Raw genomic sequence first — 16,318 nt, forward strand, 5'->3', positions numbered from 1 at the left:
GGCTGGCTGGCTGGCCGGCTGGCTGGCTGGCTGGCTGGCCGGCCGGCTGGCTGGCCGGCCGACCGGCCGACTGGCCGGCTGCTTGGCTGGCTGCTTGGCTGGCTTTCGTGTTGACTTAACCTGTCTGGGCTTTCCAAACAGCTGGCTGGCAGCTTCTCCCGCTTTGTTATCTGAGTGACTTTTGGATGACTTGAAGCCCCGAAAGCGTCTGACATTCTATCCGTTGAACCGGCCGGCGGATGGAGGGGGCAGGACCTGGCCCTGCGCCTCTGCCTCGTGGACGTGTACTCGCTGACCTTTTGCCCAGATGGTGTCTGTCTTATTCCCCCTGGACCGTTGGTGGAGATTGTAGCTGCCTTTGATGAAATGGAGTAAATGCTTGAAGCCAATGTTATTGGTGAGTCTAAAAAGCAAAAGCAGGCTGACAGGAAAATGCAGGAAGTCAGCTGTCTCCCATCTGCTTTGTGGCTCGCGATGCGCGGGTTATTTTCAGAGCGCTGATGTCAGCCCGCCCGCCGCCGCCGCCGTGCCATTCATCCTCCCGTTTGAAGATCCGCTGGCCTCTCGAGCTGAGCTGAGCTGAGCTGCCTTGGATGGGGCGAGGCGGCGGGATGGCGGATGAGGATGATGTCAGCCTCTCGGTTGACCTCTGGAGAGAGCGCGGGCCTCGCTCTAATGGTTTTTTTGGGCATGGCTGTGGTTGAACGGCACGCTGGCAGCATCGCATTGCAGGCCTCCTTTTATTTTGATTGACTCAAAAGTCGGGCTGAACAATTTTCAAAAACCAACACGAGCCAGCCGTAAACAAAATAAACGTGATGTCTTTAGTTTTGTCAAGAGCTTGAAATGAAGTGACAGCATTGTGCCAAAGCGTTGAAAATAGCATGTCCTCGTACAGGTTTGACTCGTGTGAAGGCTCCTTTAAGTGTAACTCCAAGCGCCTCGCTATCACTCCATTGTGACGCGCTGGATTGTACCGTTTTTTGTACAGTCGGGCTCAGCCACGTAGATCAAGAAGCTGACGCGCTAATCCCGTTGGCGCACCGCCGCTTGTGTAAAACGGCCCTCGTCTGCCGAGTGTCCCTTGGTGTCACTGTGCTGGCAAAAATGTGATGGCTTCGTTCTTGTACATGCAGCCATCCCCCTGTTTTTGTCATTGTTGTAGTGTCGTCATGCATCAGCACCTACAAGAAGACCCCCCCGCCGGTGCCCCCGCGGAGCACCCCGTCCAAGCCCTTCATATCCATCACGGCGCAAAGCAGCACCGAGTCGGCCCAGGACGCCTACATGGACGGCGGCGGCGGCGGCGGCAACGGCTCGGGCCCGCGCAAGGGCATCGGCTCGCAGCCGACCCTGTCCAACTCCACCGAGAGCATCGACAGCATGAAGGCCCTGACGGCGGCCATCGAGGCGGCCAACGCTCAGGTGCACGGCCCGGCCAGCCAGCAAGTCACCGCCGGCGTCTCCACCGACACCAAGGCGCAGAAAGAAGCGCTCCGCAAGTGCCTCTCCATCGGGATCCAGGTGGGCTCAAAAAAGAAGCAGCCCATACGCGCTACGCTGGAATTTCAGATGGAGCTCAAGAACGCAGCATTGGGAATCCTCCTTCGTGTCGGACCTTGACCTGAGCGAGAAGGCTCCCGTTTAGCGCTTAGCTGACTGCGCGCAAACGCGTCTCCAGATCGCCACCCCGTCTGTCGTGCTCGCTTGGCGCGCTGATTGACCGCCGCTCCCTTGCCGACAGGTGGAGCCCGAGGAGGAGGAGGAGGGGCCGGCGGAGGAGCGCTCCAAGTTCCAGTCCATAGGAATTCAGGTGGAAGATGAGCGCTGGTGAGTGAGCCACAATGGAGTGAAAGGCCATTGCGTGGAGCGGATTGGACCGGAAACGTTGCCTTTTTTACGGGAAGGGAAGCTAGCAAAACAGAGAAGGCTCTTATTTGTTGTGTCCAATGTGCAGCAGCTGTCTCAGCTCACTGATGGTTGGCGTCAAAGAGAAAAGGCCTCCCCTCCCTTTGGTCTTCCTCAAGCAAGGGGCCCCCAAAGTGACAGCTGGGCCCGGAGGATGTGGTGCAGCTAGTGGGAAGGAAGGTGGAGATACGAGGAGGAGGGTGGGGGCGCCGCTTGACAGCCATCTGTTGCAGCAGTCGGACACTTTTGGGGCTGGGGGACTTCCCCTGTCCCGCATGCAAATTTCCACCTGGGGATTTTGAGCCACGACAAAACAAGTTAAGAGCCTTTGCGTCACCTTGTCTGAAGCGGAAGGAGCCATTGCGCAAACAGCACACGCCGTGGCCTCGGTTAGCCGCCCTTGTCGAATAGGTCCAAAGACAAAATATTGAAGGTTCCGGGGCCTTTTCTACCCGCTTTCAAGTGTTTGGCCTTGCCCGACGTCCGCCCCTCCCGCAGGAAGTTGTTAGCGAGCGGCCGATAGCCTGAGGTCATTATGGTTGAACACCTGCTCGTTCGGAGGAGTTACTCTTTAACGGCGCTGCTGCTGCGTTTGATGTCAGGCAAACTCCACTCCCGTGTGTGCACCTCCTTCCACGCAACAAGAGAGATGAATAAGGAGGAAGTGATGAATGAGAAGCTTTCAGGAGGACGAGACGAGACAAGACGAGGCGGGCCTTGGCGTGCGTTTATCGGGCAGGTCAAGCTGAGGGTCGTCCGAGATGTTTTTGCCAAGATTACAGCCTCTTTCTTCTTACATTAGTAGTTGTGCAAAACAAATTACCCTCCCCCCATTTTGAGATGTTTTTGCTTTGACTTGTAAGCAAGTACAGACCGGAGACAAACAAACGACTTTGGTGACATTGCTCTCTATGTCGGCAGTCCGCGCCGCATGACCCGCTCCAACAGCGTCACCGCCGCCGTCCAGGCCGACCTGGACGACCCTTCGGACGGGGCGCCGCCCCGCCACTGCGCCACCATGCCGCGCCAACACTCCCGCGACGCCTCGGCCGCCGCTTCCACGGTCCGCATCCAAGGCTCGGGCAACCACTACCACGCCTGCGACTCGGGCGAGGACCCGTCCATCCTGCCCCCTCCGGACCCGTGGATGGACGGCGCGACCGAGCCGGAGCCGGCGGCGCTCCGGGCCGTCAGCCGCTCGGTTTGCCCTCGGGATGGCCGCTGGTTCCTCAAACTGCTGCAAGCGGAAACGGAACGGATGCAGGGATGGTGTGGGCAGATGGAGCGGGACCAGACGGACAACCAACTGCCGGAGGACGGTGAGTCGCGCTTCCTTTTGGAAAGTATCATGAAGAAAATATCCATTCTATCTCAATAAATAGGAATAAGACTTCGAGATGATATGACATGTAGATTAGGAATCACCATATGAAATGACAGATCTATTTTACCGTAACTTGCCAGCCACCCTTGTGTGAAGTAGTTGCACATTGAAAGGTGACCTTGGAAAAGTGCATGACATCACTGCCGCATTAGGATGTGGATGGAGCAGCGTTTCCCGTGATGATGTCATCGCCTTGCCGTTGTCATGCTGCTGCTTCACTAATGCCTTCTCCCTGCCACTGCTGCAACATGCCTGCAGTGTGCGCTAGGTCGTGTGAGTAATTGTGCGTGCGTGCGTGCGTGCGTGCGTGCGTGCGTGCGTGCGTGCGTGTGCATCTGCAGTCATGGGCAAGATCCGCAGTGCAGTGGGGAGCGCCCAGCTGCTCATGTCCCAGAAGTTCCAGCAGTTTCGGGAGCTGTGTGAGGAGAATCTGGTATGTCACCTCATCCTCTGCACGCCCCCACCTCCACGATGGCGACACTGACGTCATCCTGCACAATTCACCCCGACTGGGAGGGAGGGAGGGAGGGAGGCTGGCTGGCTGGCTGGCTGGCTGGCTGGCTGGCTGGCTGGCTGGCTGGCTGGCTGGCTGGCTGGCTGGCTGGCTGGCTGGCTGGCTGGCTGGCCGGCCGGCCGGCTGGCTGGCAGGCAGGCGCCGATTGACTATGCATGCAGCCAGCCAAGCTGTCTCGGGGAGGCAGTTGCAGATGGAACGTGGCGGTCGGTCAAAGCGATTTTGCTCACAAAGCAAGCAAATGTCAAATAGAAACGGAGCTGATGAGGTCCTGCAATTAGCAGTGCATCATATTCATGACGATACGTACATCATTGATATTGATCAAAGATTGGTATAGGTACTAACATCATTTATTGATCTTCTTTTTGCTGCTGCTAATTGTTTTGGGTCTGCGTTGCCGTCCTTCAGAATCCTGACGCGCACCCGCGGCCCGTCTCCCAGGACCTGGCGGGCTTCTGGGACATGTTGCAGCTGTCCATCGAGAACATCAGCCTCAAGTTTGACGAGCTGCACCAGCTCAAAGCCAACGACTGGAAGCCTCTGACGCCTCCGGAGATCCAGGTGTGCCCCTTATTTTTAGCTTTGGGAAGGGCTCGTGGCTGCCGCGTGCCGTTGCGGTTGTGGCGTTTACTGGAGTCACAATGAGGAAACGTCAAATAAGGATACAAATGTTTGTATGAGAGCGCCATTAGCGGCTTGCATGAATTTCATTTGAATGTTGCTACACCGCTTTTATGTTTTATTTTGCTTTGTTGACAGTGAGCCGCCATTTTGGAGAGCCTGCCTATCTCCACTCGTGCTTTTTGTTTTGTTTTAACCTCACAAATGGCTGCCTACGTCCACCGTAACAGCAGAAACATTCACTGCATGCTCCCCGCCCCCCCTCAAAAAAAAGGTGATTCTCTCAGCTTTTTTTTTTTTTTTTTTTTTTTGTTGGCTCGGGCTCACGGATGAGGTGGCTGCGCTGAAGTGTGTTTTCCCACCTGTCCAGGTGCGAGGCGTGCCACCTCCCGTGCCAAAGAGGTCCCAGAAGGGCCACGCCCCGCTGGCGAGGGACCGCTCTCTGGAGAGCTCCGAGCGGCAGCGTCTGGAGGCCCGCAAGCGCCTGCTGGCCGCCAAGCGGGCCGCCTCGGTGCGCCAGAGCTCCGCCACGGAGAGCGCCGACAGCATCGAGATTTACATCCCCGAGGCGCAGACGCGATTATGAGACGCTCCGTCCGGCCAGCCGGCCGGCCGCAGTAGCGCGAGATGGCAAGGGTGCTAACAAACTTTACCGCATCACTGTCGCCATGGGAAGAAGTGGATGATTTATTAATCCGTTGATTCACCACGGAGCGCCCGTTCCCTGGTCTTTCCACCTCAGCTTTTATGTAGCGCCCATGTCCCGCAAATCCAAACGCTCACAATCGCTCTCACTCATGATGTGTCCTTTATACGTAGGTTAGGCAGCAGCAGATATGATAAACTTGTTGATAGAATTGTGGCCAAACTCAAGGCCGCAACACTGTGGTGTTCCCTAGCTAGCTAGCTAGCTAGCTAGCTAGCTAGCTAGCTAGCTAGCTTTATTACGGTCCTCGCATAACCAGACCTCCAAGTTGTTCTTGGCAATGATATATTTTTTTTAATATCCCATGTCACCTGTCTGTACACGACCTCTTAAGCTATATAATGAGCTTCTAACCGTTGTAGCGTAACGACAGATGGTGAAATCAAAGCGCACGTCTTTGGCTCGGCGGCTCACCCTTGTACATTTGTGCGATGAAATGAGTCTCTTGCAGTGGTCAAGAGGTTACATTTTGTTTGCGCTGGTGTGCAGCTTATCCGGAAAACGAAATTGTGTTTGTTTGTTTTTGTTTTTTAAAGACACCCCTCGTGCAGTGCGTGCGTGTGCGTGCGTGTGCGTGTTTTGACAAACATCATTCAGTCAAGTTCTTCCGATGTCCTTCCTATGAGAGTCAGCAGCCCCATTCAAAACATTAGGTACACCCGCACAATTTAAAGCGACAAAGACGATCCTGCCTTTGCCTTGTAGTTGAACGCAATATGTCACCTTGAGTCTGACTTTCGTCCAACCGCACTGCTCTGAACTTGTATCGTGGACAGTTGGCGACAGTTGTTGATCCAAGGACAAGTATTTACATAATTGAGCAAACCCCTAAAAGTCAAGTCGTTATGTATAATTCCACTCTGTTCTATTTTTTATTGTATATTATTACAATTATTTGATTGCACCCTAATCTATTGCTTCAAAACACAGGATTATTCTTGTAGTAGCTTTTTTGATGATCCTATTATAACTATGCAAATTTTAGTCCTTGACGGGGAATTCAGTTAAAGTTCACTCAGTTTAATAGTTTGTCTTACTTTAATATAATCACTTAATACCTTTGTCATTGTTTAGGCAGAATATACACCGGATATGATTGTTTGGGTGTACCTAATATTGTGGGTGTAGAAAAGGTCGACACTGAGTCAGGCGCCTTCAGATGAGTTTGATGGGTTATTTTTAATAAACTGCTTGTATCTTTTTTTATAATGTCATTTTACAACATCTTTATTGACAACCGGACATTTTCCTCCTCACTGTGCTAACTCGCGGAGGTTCAGAGAAAAGTTTTTTTGTTGTTGTTGATATTTTCTTTTTGCTCTTCCTTAACTGTGGTCATCATTTTTTTCCAATATTTTCTTTCCTAATATTTCTCTCTCTCTCTCTCTCTCTCTAATTATTTATTGAGTTAGGGGACTGTTTACCGGCGCACTGACATCAAGGCCCTTTTACTGTGGTTTCTTCCTTTCGCTTTTCCCTTTGCGACTGCCTTAATTTGGACAGTCGAGCACAAAGGGCGTCTCAGGGGAAGGTGCCTGTGCGTGTGCGCCCGCGTGACTGCATACGCTGTCTCTGCTGTCAATCAAGTGGAATCTGCCATCACATAGGAGACGTGACTAGTGGGCTTGTTGGAACTCACCTGCTCATGTTTTGTGCCGTTGAACTCGGGGCTTTTGGCTCGCTGACGTTCGGAAAGGGAGTGCGTGTTTTAGAGGCCATTGCTCATTTTTATGTTTTTATATTTTTACGGATTGAATTGTGCGCGTGTGTGCGTTCCGTTCCCACAATGACACTCTGTTGATCGTCTTGATAAGAACACATCAACTCCTGATGTAGCAGGGAGTGTGTGACGTCCTTCAATTGTACTTAAATGAATGTTGTGCAAATGGAATCGGATAACTTAATGAAGCAGACCTTTTTTGTAATTAATGTTGCTACGTGTTTAACGGATGTGACGGCGGCACGCGTGTGCGAGCATTAAAGTGAACCCTGTGGCCATTTGTCTGCCCTCTCCGCGTATGTTTTTCATGGCGCCCGCCGCAATCCAAAACACGACGAGGGCAAAAGGCCGCTCACTGCGTGGCTGGACCTGCAATTACGCTTTGACATGATTCGGGTGCAGGATGGTCTCTTTCAATGACTTTTTGACATTCTCAATTGTCATACGAGCATAAATACGCCGCGGCGAACTGATGAATGAAAGAGGCAAACAGACGACAAATCCTATTGAGAGGCTTTGCCCGTGCAACAGCTGTCGGGGCCAGACTGGAAGTGGCCTCCCTCGCACGACCGTGCCGAGGCGTGACTTAATACACACGATCGTTGTTAATTGATGCAGGATTATGCTCATTAGCTGACGCGCCACAACAAGGCCATGAAGTGTAGAAAAAAAAACAACTAAACTTTATTGAAGTCCCGTGTGACCTTTTGCTCGCCACAAACATTGCACAGAATGGAAAGAAATCACATCAGAGGGCGTCATGTCATCACATTAACTATACACGTGGTCCTATTGTACATGATTATACTTGATTTTGGCCATCGTAAAAAAAAAAAAACAACCACCGTGTAGTGTCGTCGTCCAGTCCACTGGCCTCACCTGCTACATTTTTCATCTGCAATACGTTTGTCCCTTGTGCGGGCAATAAGGGAGTAAAAGAGCTAAATGACAAACTATAGTGTAACATGAACTACAGTAGTGAATACGTTGATGCCGAGAGCAAAACCAAACCAAACCAAACAAAGTGTTAAGACACTGAGAACCGTCAGGACCTGAAATGCGTTTGGATGAGAAGACTTAAGACGGACGGACGGACGGACGGACGGGTAGCATTGGTCCCGTAGTTTTGGTCCCCGGGGTGCAAATAAGATACAAGTGGATACAAATATGAAATGGATAAACATCTTTGAGCCAAGGCACCGTGATACTGTGTTGTTGTTGTTGTTGTTTTTGTCATTCAAAACAAAACAATTTGAATTGGTTTAGAAAAGATAGAAACCATGAGCTCTAGCGGGCGGGCGGGCGGCTGTTCTCAGTCTGTGAACTTGGGGGTCCCCCTTTTAGGAGACTAACTGTTTAGCCTGCAACTCCATCTCGGCGGCCCGCTTCAGGGCCACGTCCACCAGGAGCTGGAAGCCACTGAAGTCCTGCGTGAGGTCCGGCGGGGTCGGGGGAGGGGTGTTGAAGAGCCCGCTGCGGGGGCTCAGGTTTCCCTCCAGGATGGTGCTGGCGGCGGGGAGGCGGGCACCCGCCCCTCTATCCAGACACCTGAGGAGCGCCTGGGCCGCCTGCAGCCGCTCGGCCGCCTTGTCAGAGTTCAGCGGCGACGGGTGCGGCCCGCTCGGGCTGGCGACAGTAGTGTGACAGATGACGGACGGCCGGGTGGGCGCGGCGCCCGTCGAGGGCGACCAACAGGTGGGCGAGGGCGCCGAGTGCGACACCGCCTTCCTCAGGACGCCGGGCTCGAAGCAGGAAGGGTGCAGAACCCGTTTGTCGTAGCCGCCGTCATCGCGGGGCCCTCCGGCGGGGCTGCAGCTACCGCTGCCGCCGCCACCACCGCCACCACCACTGTGTTTGGGCGACTGGGAGCTGTCAGAGAAACTGTCGCCCGCCTTGCCGCACTTCCTGGAGATGGTGAACTGGTTGGGGTCCTTGCCATCTTTCCGCAACATCTCGGGGAGGAGGCGCCGGCGTGCGTTGATGAACCAGTTGCATACCTGGAAAACGGAACAAGCAAGTAGTTGAATTGGACGCACACCCATTTCAAGCGTTTCAACAGCCGATTACGAAAGGTTATTTTGCTGACGAGCGCACTCTTACCGCCGCTCTCCCTCTGTGTTGTGATTCAGGTTCGATTTTGACTCGGGTGCGGCAAAAAAAGCGCGGCAATAAAAGGCTGGTTGTCATAGCAACAATCGGGGGGTCAACCGCCTTGTTTTCTTTGCTTCCGCGGGCAGGCCAGTCGTAACTGGCTGCAGCTATGTAAATGACTCCGCATTGTTCCCAGACAGCTGGGCTGGGAACGGCTGCGGGGAGGGAAATTCCTCAGCGTTCACTTACTCCCTCCTCCTCCTCCTCCTCACCACTCACTGCAGAGTTGCTCCACAAAAGCAGACGACCTCCAATGCAGTAAAGTGTCATGTTTTGACAGGAAATGAGTCAGCCCTTACTCCCCCCTCTCCCACCTCCCTGCTTGGAGTGTAGCCTTTGTCTGTGTGTGTGTGTTGAAGTACCTGCAGCGTGGAAAGCTGCGTCTGCTTGGAGAGGAGAGCCTTCTCCTGCTCCGAGGGGTACGCGTTGTAGCGGTGCTCGTACAACCAGTCCCGGAGGATCTGCACTGACTCCTTGGGCAGGTTGCCGCGGCGCTTCCTTTTCCCGCCGCCGCCGCCGCCGCCGCTGGATGACAAGTCCAGCGGTGCATCCACGCCGTCGTCATCATCCGTTTCGCTTCCGGACAGCATCATCAAACCTTACAGAGGAAAGGAATGAGAGAGCTAGGTTTTCCCCGCTGCCACGTGATTCATCCGCGGAGCCGGGAAATGTGTGAGCGGGCGCCAGGACATCACAAAGGCGCTGCTGGCTCGGCGGCCGTCAAAGCAGCTCGCGCACATCGCACCTCGCTCGCGCGCTTGGCTTGTGTGACTCAGGATGACCGCACCGCGCCAGGCCCCGTCGTTTGACGGAACGTGTGCAAAAGGAGTCGCAAAGGCTCCAAAGTCTCACCAAACACCATCAGATGGCAGAATACGCGGCAGCGCAAATGGCGGGAGGGAGCGTCCCGACCGAGGCTTCAAAGTAGGCCACGCTAGACAAGGAGTCAGACGTCGCTTTAGCTCAGCGAGCAGGTCAGGGGTGCAGACTGCGCCCAAGAAGCCAAACAACTTGTCAACCAACAAACAAATGTGATGACGTTTCAGCGTCTCAAGACTTCCAACTAGTCAACAGAGTAGGTGAGATGGCAACACTTGCAAATACGTACATGAGCCCTCCCTCAGAAGACAACAAACAAAGCTGGCAAGATTTCAGCTCAGCAAACATCTCAAGAATCAGCCACTACAAGAGGCTTTCTCTCTGTGATGGAAAACAGGGACGATACTAATGACATTTTTTTCTAGACCAAACGTTTAGTACACAGGTTCATATTTACAGTGACTCAACGACAAGCCATGTGTAGCCTCGAAACACCACATTGGCAGTAAATACTTTTATGAAAAACACTCGTAGGCCGTAAATACAAAACAAATGAAAGACTAACTCAGCGTGCCGTGTTGTGCCGCAGGTTTACGTAGTATTCCTGTACCGCCAAACAAACTAGTTGATAGTGATGGTCATGACCCTGAAACGTCATGGTGAAAACTTGTATGAAAAACACGTTGTCAGTGTACGATGGACAAATATATTGCTCCTTGAGATTCCTGAACTCTTCTCAGCTTATTGTATAAAAGGTTTGCGGCGCAAGTAAACGCTACCTGGGCTAAAAAAACAAAAGCATCGCTGATCCACTTTATACAGACCACAACTGAATGAGTAAAACCTGAAATAGAAGAATTTATTAACGTGATACGTAAGCTTTAAATCACAACATAAATGGCTTAATAGCATTTATGTTGCGTCAAGCAAGCAGGTGCTTTTCTTTTTCTTTCAAAAAACAAAAAGTGTAATTCTCTGTATTTTACTTTTGACCCCCAAAAATAACTACAATCCATGAGCGTCAACAGGACACTGGGGATTATTGATACGTTGTTTGACAGATGTGGGTCAAACGTCCGCCATCTTAAAAAAGGCATTTCCGGGTTTCTTCTTTTAAATGGCCCCTGATCACGTGAGCTCACCTTCACGCGGAAGTCAACATTTTACGGGAACGAGAGCGAGGTGAAGGGGTCTGCCCGACACACAGCTAACCTCCATAAAGCTTCACCACGCAGACCGCCGTGGGGCCCGAACTCAAGTGGGAAAAGTGTGGAGCAGCCAACAGGATGAGGTAATTACGTAGGCCGGGGAGATGTTGGTGGTGCGAGTGGAGGAGGGGAGGAGGGAGAGAGAGAGTGACACAGAGAGAGAGAGAGAGAGAGAGAGAGAGAGGGGGGGGGAGACCTGTTGCAAATCAGCGTCTCCAGACTAAACAAAAGAATCTGGGACTGCTCGCCTTTCTTTGTACGCTTTGCAGCAAAACTGACAAACCCGTTTCTCCCGCGCTTCGTCCCATAGTAGCCAGAAAACACGTTAAAACACAATTTGACACTTGGCCCGTGTACGTTAGGCAACTGAAAACTTGTGTTCTTTTGTGTGCGCGTGGAGAACACGCGGTGAACAAACTTCAACAATGAGGTCAGCCCCCCCCCCCCCCCCCCCAAACACGACTTCCAGTGGCTCCGTGACACTTTTTAACAAAGAAAAGCCGCAAGCGCTGAGTGTTTAACATCTATTCAAGCGATTTTTCTAACTCATTGTTAACGGAGAAAAATTGGAACAACTTTTCGACCAAACTTCAACGGAAAAGTGGCCCACTCCCGCACCGCTTCCAAACTTCCCAACAAAGAGTGGCTAAACCCACGCGTGGACGACGAGTTCAAGTCGAGGGAGGACGGGTGGAACATTCGGCGTTATTCTCGCCTCGCTCCACTGATCAACTCTGCTGTAAATAAGCGCAGAACAAACGAGTGCAATTCGGCTGTCACGTCTCGCCAGCACATGGCACTCGCTCGCAGCCTGTCACGTCTGCACCGCAGACAATAGACTCGGAGGAGGGAAAAGGCAACAAAATGATCGCAGTTATGGGCAGTAGGCTGTATTTCGTCACCGCGTCTTACCTTTTTTCGTCTTCATCGCGACCCTTAAAAACACGCTTTTGATCCTCGCGTGGAAGAAAAGAAGCAAACGTCCGCGCGCTGGTAATCTGCAGCCTCGCAGCGTGTATCCAAATTGTAGGAAGAAAACTTACGCATCAAAAAGGGGGGAAAATACAAAAAAAATGTATCCTGTTTTTTTTTTTTGGGGGGGGGGCATGGGGGGGGTCGTTTGCTGGTCCGTAGCGAAGGTAAGTAAGCAGGCTGTGTGAAGGAGGAGGTGGTGGTGGTGGTGTTGGTAGGGGGGAGGGGGGGCGAAGGGAGGGGGGGGGGGGGGGTCACCTGAGATGTCTCTCTCTCTCTCTTTCTCCGCAAGGCTTTTTGCTCATTGACTGCGTTGCGTGTGTTTGATGGGGGAACTGGGTGACAGCTATCTTTGACAGCTGCGTGACTCAACCCACGGAGGATGCGCCCTCCCCTCTCCCCACCGCCCGCTGACATCAGTTCTGCGCGCTCCACTGACACACAAAAACAAAAGCAAGAAGGGGGAAAAAAGCATTAGGGATATTTTGTTTACGCTCTCTCTCGCGCTCTCGCTTTCAACCCCCCATGTCATTGAGGGTTTGGTTTGTACTCGAATCCTATTGACAAGTATGCGCGTATGTGTGCGCAGTCGAGGTTGGTGCAATCGTCAACACGTAAAAAACCCCGTGAAAGATCAATGCCTGTATTTGTATGCGCCGCAGAGCCAGCCATGCGACAGCTGCTCCAAAAAGCTGGCGGCAAGCTCTTTTGCAGCAAAACGTCTCCCTCTAGTGGATGATTGTGGAAGTGCAAGGGAGGCAAGTACAATGTATTTACAAATGACCAATCCGTAACTAAGTTACAATTGGGCTATCCGTATTGGACTTGATTGTTTATGTTTCCGATGATGTTTTACTTGCATCTGTTGTCGTCAGTTAGCGATGTATTATTTGATAAATATGCCTGGCCTTATTCTTTTGTGAACAACTATTCACTATAATTAAGACTCGGTGAAACTACTGGGTTACTGGAACACCCAGATACACCCCGATGAAATGCTAACAAATATGCATATGATGCAGTCAGTGCAACATGTAAAGATGTCATCGTTATTCTGGAGTCAAACTTTTGCCTTACCTTTGAACCGTAGTACGTATTCCATTTCTCTTACGGAACGGGAATGAGCTCATCCATGTCTTATTAAAAGAATGTGGTGATTTCTATATTTAGAAGACGTGTCTGTACAACACGAGCTGTCATTCAATCTCGGACTGCGCGGTTAAAGCTGTTACGCGTGTCATGGAAGCAGTTAATGTCCTGGAAAATCGTCTCTAACTATAGAGAGAGAAACGCAAAAAACGGTTTCCTTTCAAATGAGGGCACCACCAATAGTGCCCAACCACTATTTCCACTTTCAATGACTCAATGGATGAAGTAATCGATAACTAAGAGCTTAAGTTCGGAATAACAAGCGGTTTTTATTTGAAGCGTTATTCCACACCCAGAGTGCCGTAACGTATCACCTATTTCACATTGGCCCCATACTTTGGCATTCCTTCACGCTGGAGCGGAAGTCAAGCCCCTGAGGCTTTGTGCAGTCACGCGTTCAAAACAAATAACTCGCCAGAATGGTGTCATTTGGTGCATAAGTGTTACTTCGATGACAAGGCAAGTCTGCAAGGCAAGTCTGGGGTCTGCCAGCTCTACCTTTGGAAATACGCAGAATAATCTGCCAAAGCTTTCGCTAAGAAAAAGTTCACTCCATTCAGTCGTGTCGCTTTTATTTTGAAGGCTCTCCAAAGGGAAACTGCCGGCCGTCACCCGGTCCTACTTGACGGTGTGGTACTAGAGCCAAACTTCCGTGTCAGCTTGTCGGGAGGCACCCCGTGTCGGAGCGACGTATATAGTGCCCCGTCCCGCTCCCTCCCCTCCTGCTATCGGGACCAGTTGGGCGCCGGAGGGAAGAAACCCACACCAAAACTTCCTCGGCAACTCGGCCGCGTCGATGTCTGTGACAAGCGGCGGTATTTTTAGCTGTGGCCGTCATCGCGCTGTGACTGGCTGGCTGCGGGCGGGCTCGCTATAAAGGACGCGTGCGCGCTCGCCCTTCGACATGCAGCTTTACAACAGCGCCTTGACGCACTACCCGAGATCATCCAGCAGACTAACCGTCACTTTATCCCGCCGAAGCGCCAGCACACCTGACGAAGACGCCCCGGATCCGAGCCAGCCAGAGGCGAGCGCAACTTCCGCGAACATGCCTGCCTTTTCTTGCTACGAAGCCTCGTCCCCGAGACCCAGGCCCAGGCCCGTCTACTTTTCATCTACTGCAGAGTTGCTCGTACGCAGAGCGGACGGGGTGGAGAGGACGGTGCCGGTCCAAATCACCAGGGTGCTCAAGCCTCCGTCCCCTGACGACTTTAGCGATGAGCTCAGGAACCGGACGGAAGGGCTCTACCCGGAAGAGAGTCTTCTGTGTGAGGAGGATGGGGCAAGGGGTAACATTTTGCTACCTGAAGAGGAGCCTCCGTCAGATGCGACCTTTGAGCTGAGCGTCCTACAGGAGCACAACCAGGTGGCAAAGGATGACAAGGTGGCCCGCTACCTGGCCGAGGTGGAAACTCAGAATAAGTATCTCCGGGAGAGACGCAAGTTCCGCTACCACATCATCCCGGACGGGAACTGTCTGTACCGGGCCGTGTGCAAAGCCACCTACGGCGAGCAGGCTCGGCACGGTGAGCTGCGGGAGCGCACGGTGCACCACATCGCCGACCGCCTGGACCAGTTCAACCCCATCATCGAGGGCGACGCCGGCGAGTTCCTCATCAACGCGGCTCAGGACGGCGCCTGGGCCGGCTACCCCGAGCTTCTGGCCATGAGCCAAATGCTCAACGTCAACATCCACCTGACCACAGGGGGCAGCGCCGAAAGTCCCACCGTGTCCACCATGGTGCACTTCCTGGGCGAGGAGGACCCGTCCAAGCCGGCCGTCTGGCTGAGCTGGCTGAGCAATGGACACTACGACGTGCTCGTGGACGCCCGCGTGGAGAACCCCGAGTACGAGGACTGGTGCCGACGGTCCCGGATGCAGAGGAGGCGGGACGAGGAGCTGGCCAAGTCCATGGCGGCGTCCTTGTCAAAAATGTACATTGAGGAAAAAGGAGCAGTGTAAACACAAGGACTTTTTTGCTTTGTGCCTTAAGTGATAGATGGAGGGATGGATGGATGGACGAACGGACGGACGGACGGTCGGATACATGCATATAGTTTTTATAAAATGTTTAACCAAGTGCTGTGCACATACTTGACTCTTTCTAGCGGTTGCTAGTGTGGCTGTGTTCTCAATCACTCCTTCGCTGCTGCAACGATCACTAAAAATGCTCATTGTTGTTCTTCAAAGTAGAAGCAAATGTCTTATTTTGGAGAGGAGCAAAAAAAAGTCTGCTTTTCGATAGAAAGTTGAGAATGGAAGAGAAAAAAATCTTTTCACTGTGGCCTTCCTCCTCCTTAGTGCTATGTATTTATTGCTGCGCTTTTTTATGTAACGCTTGGGACCTAAAACGCTGATGACAACCAAGCAAGTGCGCCTTTTTGTGGCAAAGTGCTTTTTTGTATTCCGGTTTGTTGCAATACATTCAATGTTTATATACAGTACTATACGTGTGTGTGTGTGTGTGTGTATGTATGTGTATTTTGTATATATATATATATATATATATATAAAATATATGTTGTATTTTGTAAAAGATTCACTTCCAATGGGGGTCTTGAGCTGCAGAAGTTCAAGAAAGCCTTTTTCTAATGCACGAGTGACTTTCCTCACCGTTCCTCTCGGCAATTGTTGCACAAAAATAAAAGTGTCCTTCCACGTGACGTGACTCACTGCGTGCGTGTCTCCGTGGAATCTTCGCAGGCGGTTTTTGGGTCAGACTGCTTGTCAAGTTTGAGGCTTTTGTTCATGTGTGTATTTTTAACCTCAATGAATAAACACTGCCAACCTGGGGGACTCTGCTAAGACGCCACTGAAAAACTTTTGGATAATGCCACAATTCTGCAATTGGCCTCTTTGGTGCAAGCTTAGCACTTGGCCACTTTTCCCAAAATGCACAGGCGACTGTATTTAAACAAAAGAAAAGAGGGGGGGAAAAAGCAACTTGTGACAACGCGAGAAAACGTTTGGCGACCCTCACTCACTCATTTATTTATTTATTTACAAATTGCTGTTCACTAGGAGTGCTCGTTGTCTGTGACCATGCAATGTGAAAGGATCAACAAATCCACTTTTTCCAGGTTTCCTGAAAGGTGAAATATTTAGAGGGACAAGGATTCGATCTGGTGTCATTTTTGCTGGATTAAAAACAATTCCAAGCCG

The 16,318-nt window shown here is 51.9% G+C and overlaps 3 protein-coding genes across 6 annotated transcripts in view; 2 read left to right on the forward strand and 1 right to left on the reverse strand.

The window, feature by feature from the left end:
• Positions 1-7,138, forward strand: part of dlgap1b (discs, large (Drosophila) homolog-associated protein 1b) — a 61,787-nt gene extending 54,649 nt beyond the window's left edge. Inside the window, exons 8-14 of one of the 2 annotated variants that reach the window (XR_007487467.2) lie at positions 1,166-1,524; positions 1,745-1,830; positions 2,830-3,227; positions 3,634-3,725; positions 4,218-4,370; positions 4,569-4,704; positions 4,801-4,946. Coding sequence is in view for 1 of the 2 variants with exons in the window: in XM_049749012.2 (XP_049604969.1) it covers positions 1,166-1,524; positions 1,745-1,830; positions 2,830-3,227; positions 3,634-3,725; positions 4,218-4,370; positions 4,801-5,016 (1,304 nt within the window). In the remaining variant the exon portion in view is untranslated. Of the gene's footprint in view, positions 1-1,165; positions 1,525-1,744; positions 1,831-2,829; positions 3,228-3,633; positions 3,726-4,217; positions 4,371-4,568; positions 4,705-4,800 lie in introns of both variants that reach the window. The other variant, XM_049749012.2, reaches the window with a different exon arrangement.
• A 378-nt stretch (positions 7,139-7,516) lies between these two features.
• Positions 7,517-12,149, reverse strand: tgif1 (TGFB-induced factor homeobox 1). Of its 3 annotated transcripts, none has more exons than XM_049749031.2 (3): positions 11,947-12,149; positions 9,370-9,605; positions 7,517-8,853 (listed from the first exon to the last, which is right to left on the reverse strand). In XM_049749031.2, the coding sequence occupies exons 1-3, from the start codon at positions 11,960-11,962 to the stop codon at positions 8,197-8,199; spliced, it is 909 nt and encodes a 302-aa protein (XP_049604988.1). In that variant the 5' UTR covers positions 11,963-12,149; the 3' UTR covers positions 7,517-8,196. The 3 variants fall into 3 exon arrangements, with proteins under 3 accessions (XP_049604988.1, XP_049604989.1, XP_049604990.1); XM_049749032.2 differs by lacking the exon at positions 11,947-12,149 and adding an exon at positions 10,969-11,102; XM_049749033.2 differs by lacking the exons at positions 9,370-9,605; positions 11,947-12,149 and adding an exon at positions 8,957-9,349.
• On the forward strand, positions 10,980-15,819 carry LOC125985835 (OTU domain-containing protein 1). Its single transcript, XM_049749029.1, has 2 exons — positions 10,980-11,117; positions 13,738-15,819. The coding sequence occupies exon 2, from the start codon at positions 14,060-14,062 to the stop codon at positions 15,116-15,118; it is 1,059 nt and encodes a 352-aa protein (XP_049604986.1). The 5' UTR covers positions 10,980-11,117; positions 13,738-14,059; the 3' UTR covers positions 15,119-15,819.
• The last annotated feature ends 499 nt before the right edge of the window (positions 15,820-16,318 follow it).

Source organism: Syngnathus scovelli, chromosome 18 (assembly GCF_024217435.2).
Source record: "Syngnathus scovelli strain Florida chromosome 18, RoL_Ssco_1.2, whole genome shotgun sequence".
Lineage (NCBI taxonomy): Eukaryota > Metazoa > Chordata > Actinopteri > Syngnathiformes > Syngnathidae > Syngnathus > Syngnathus scovelli.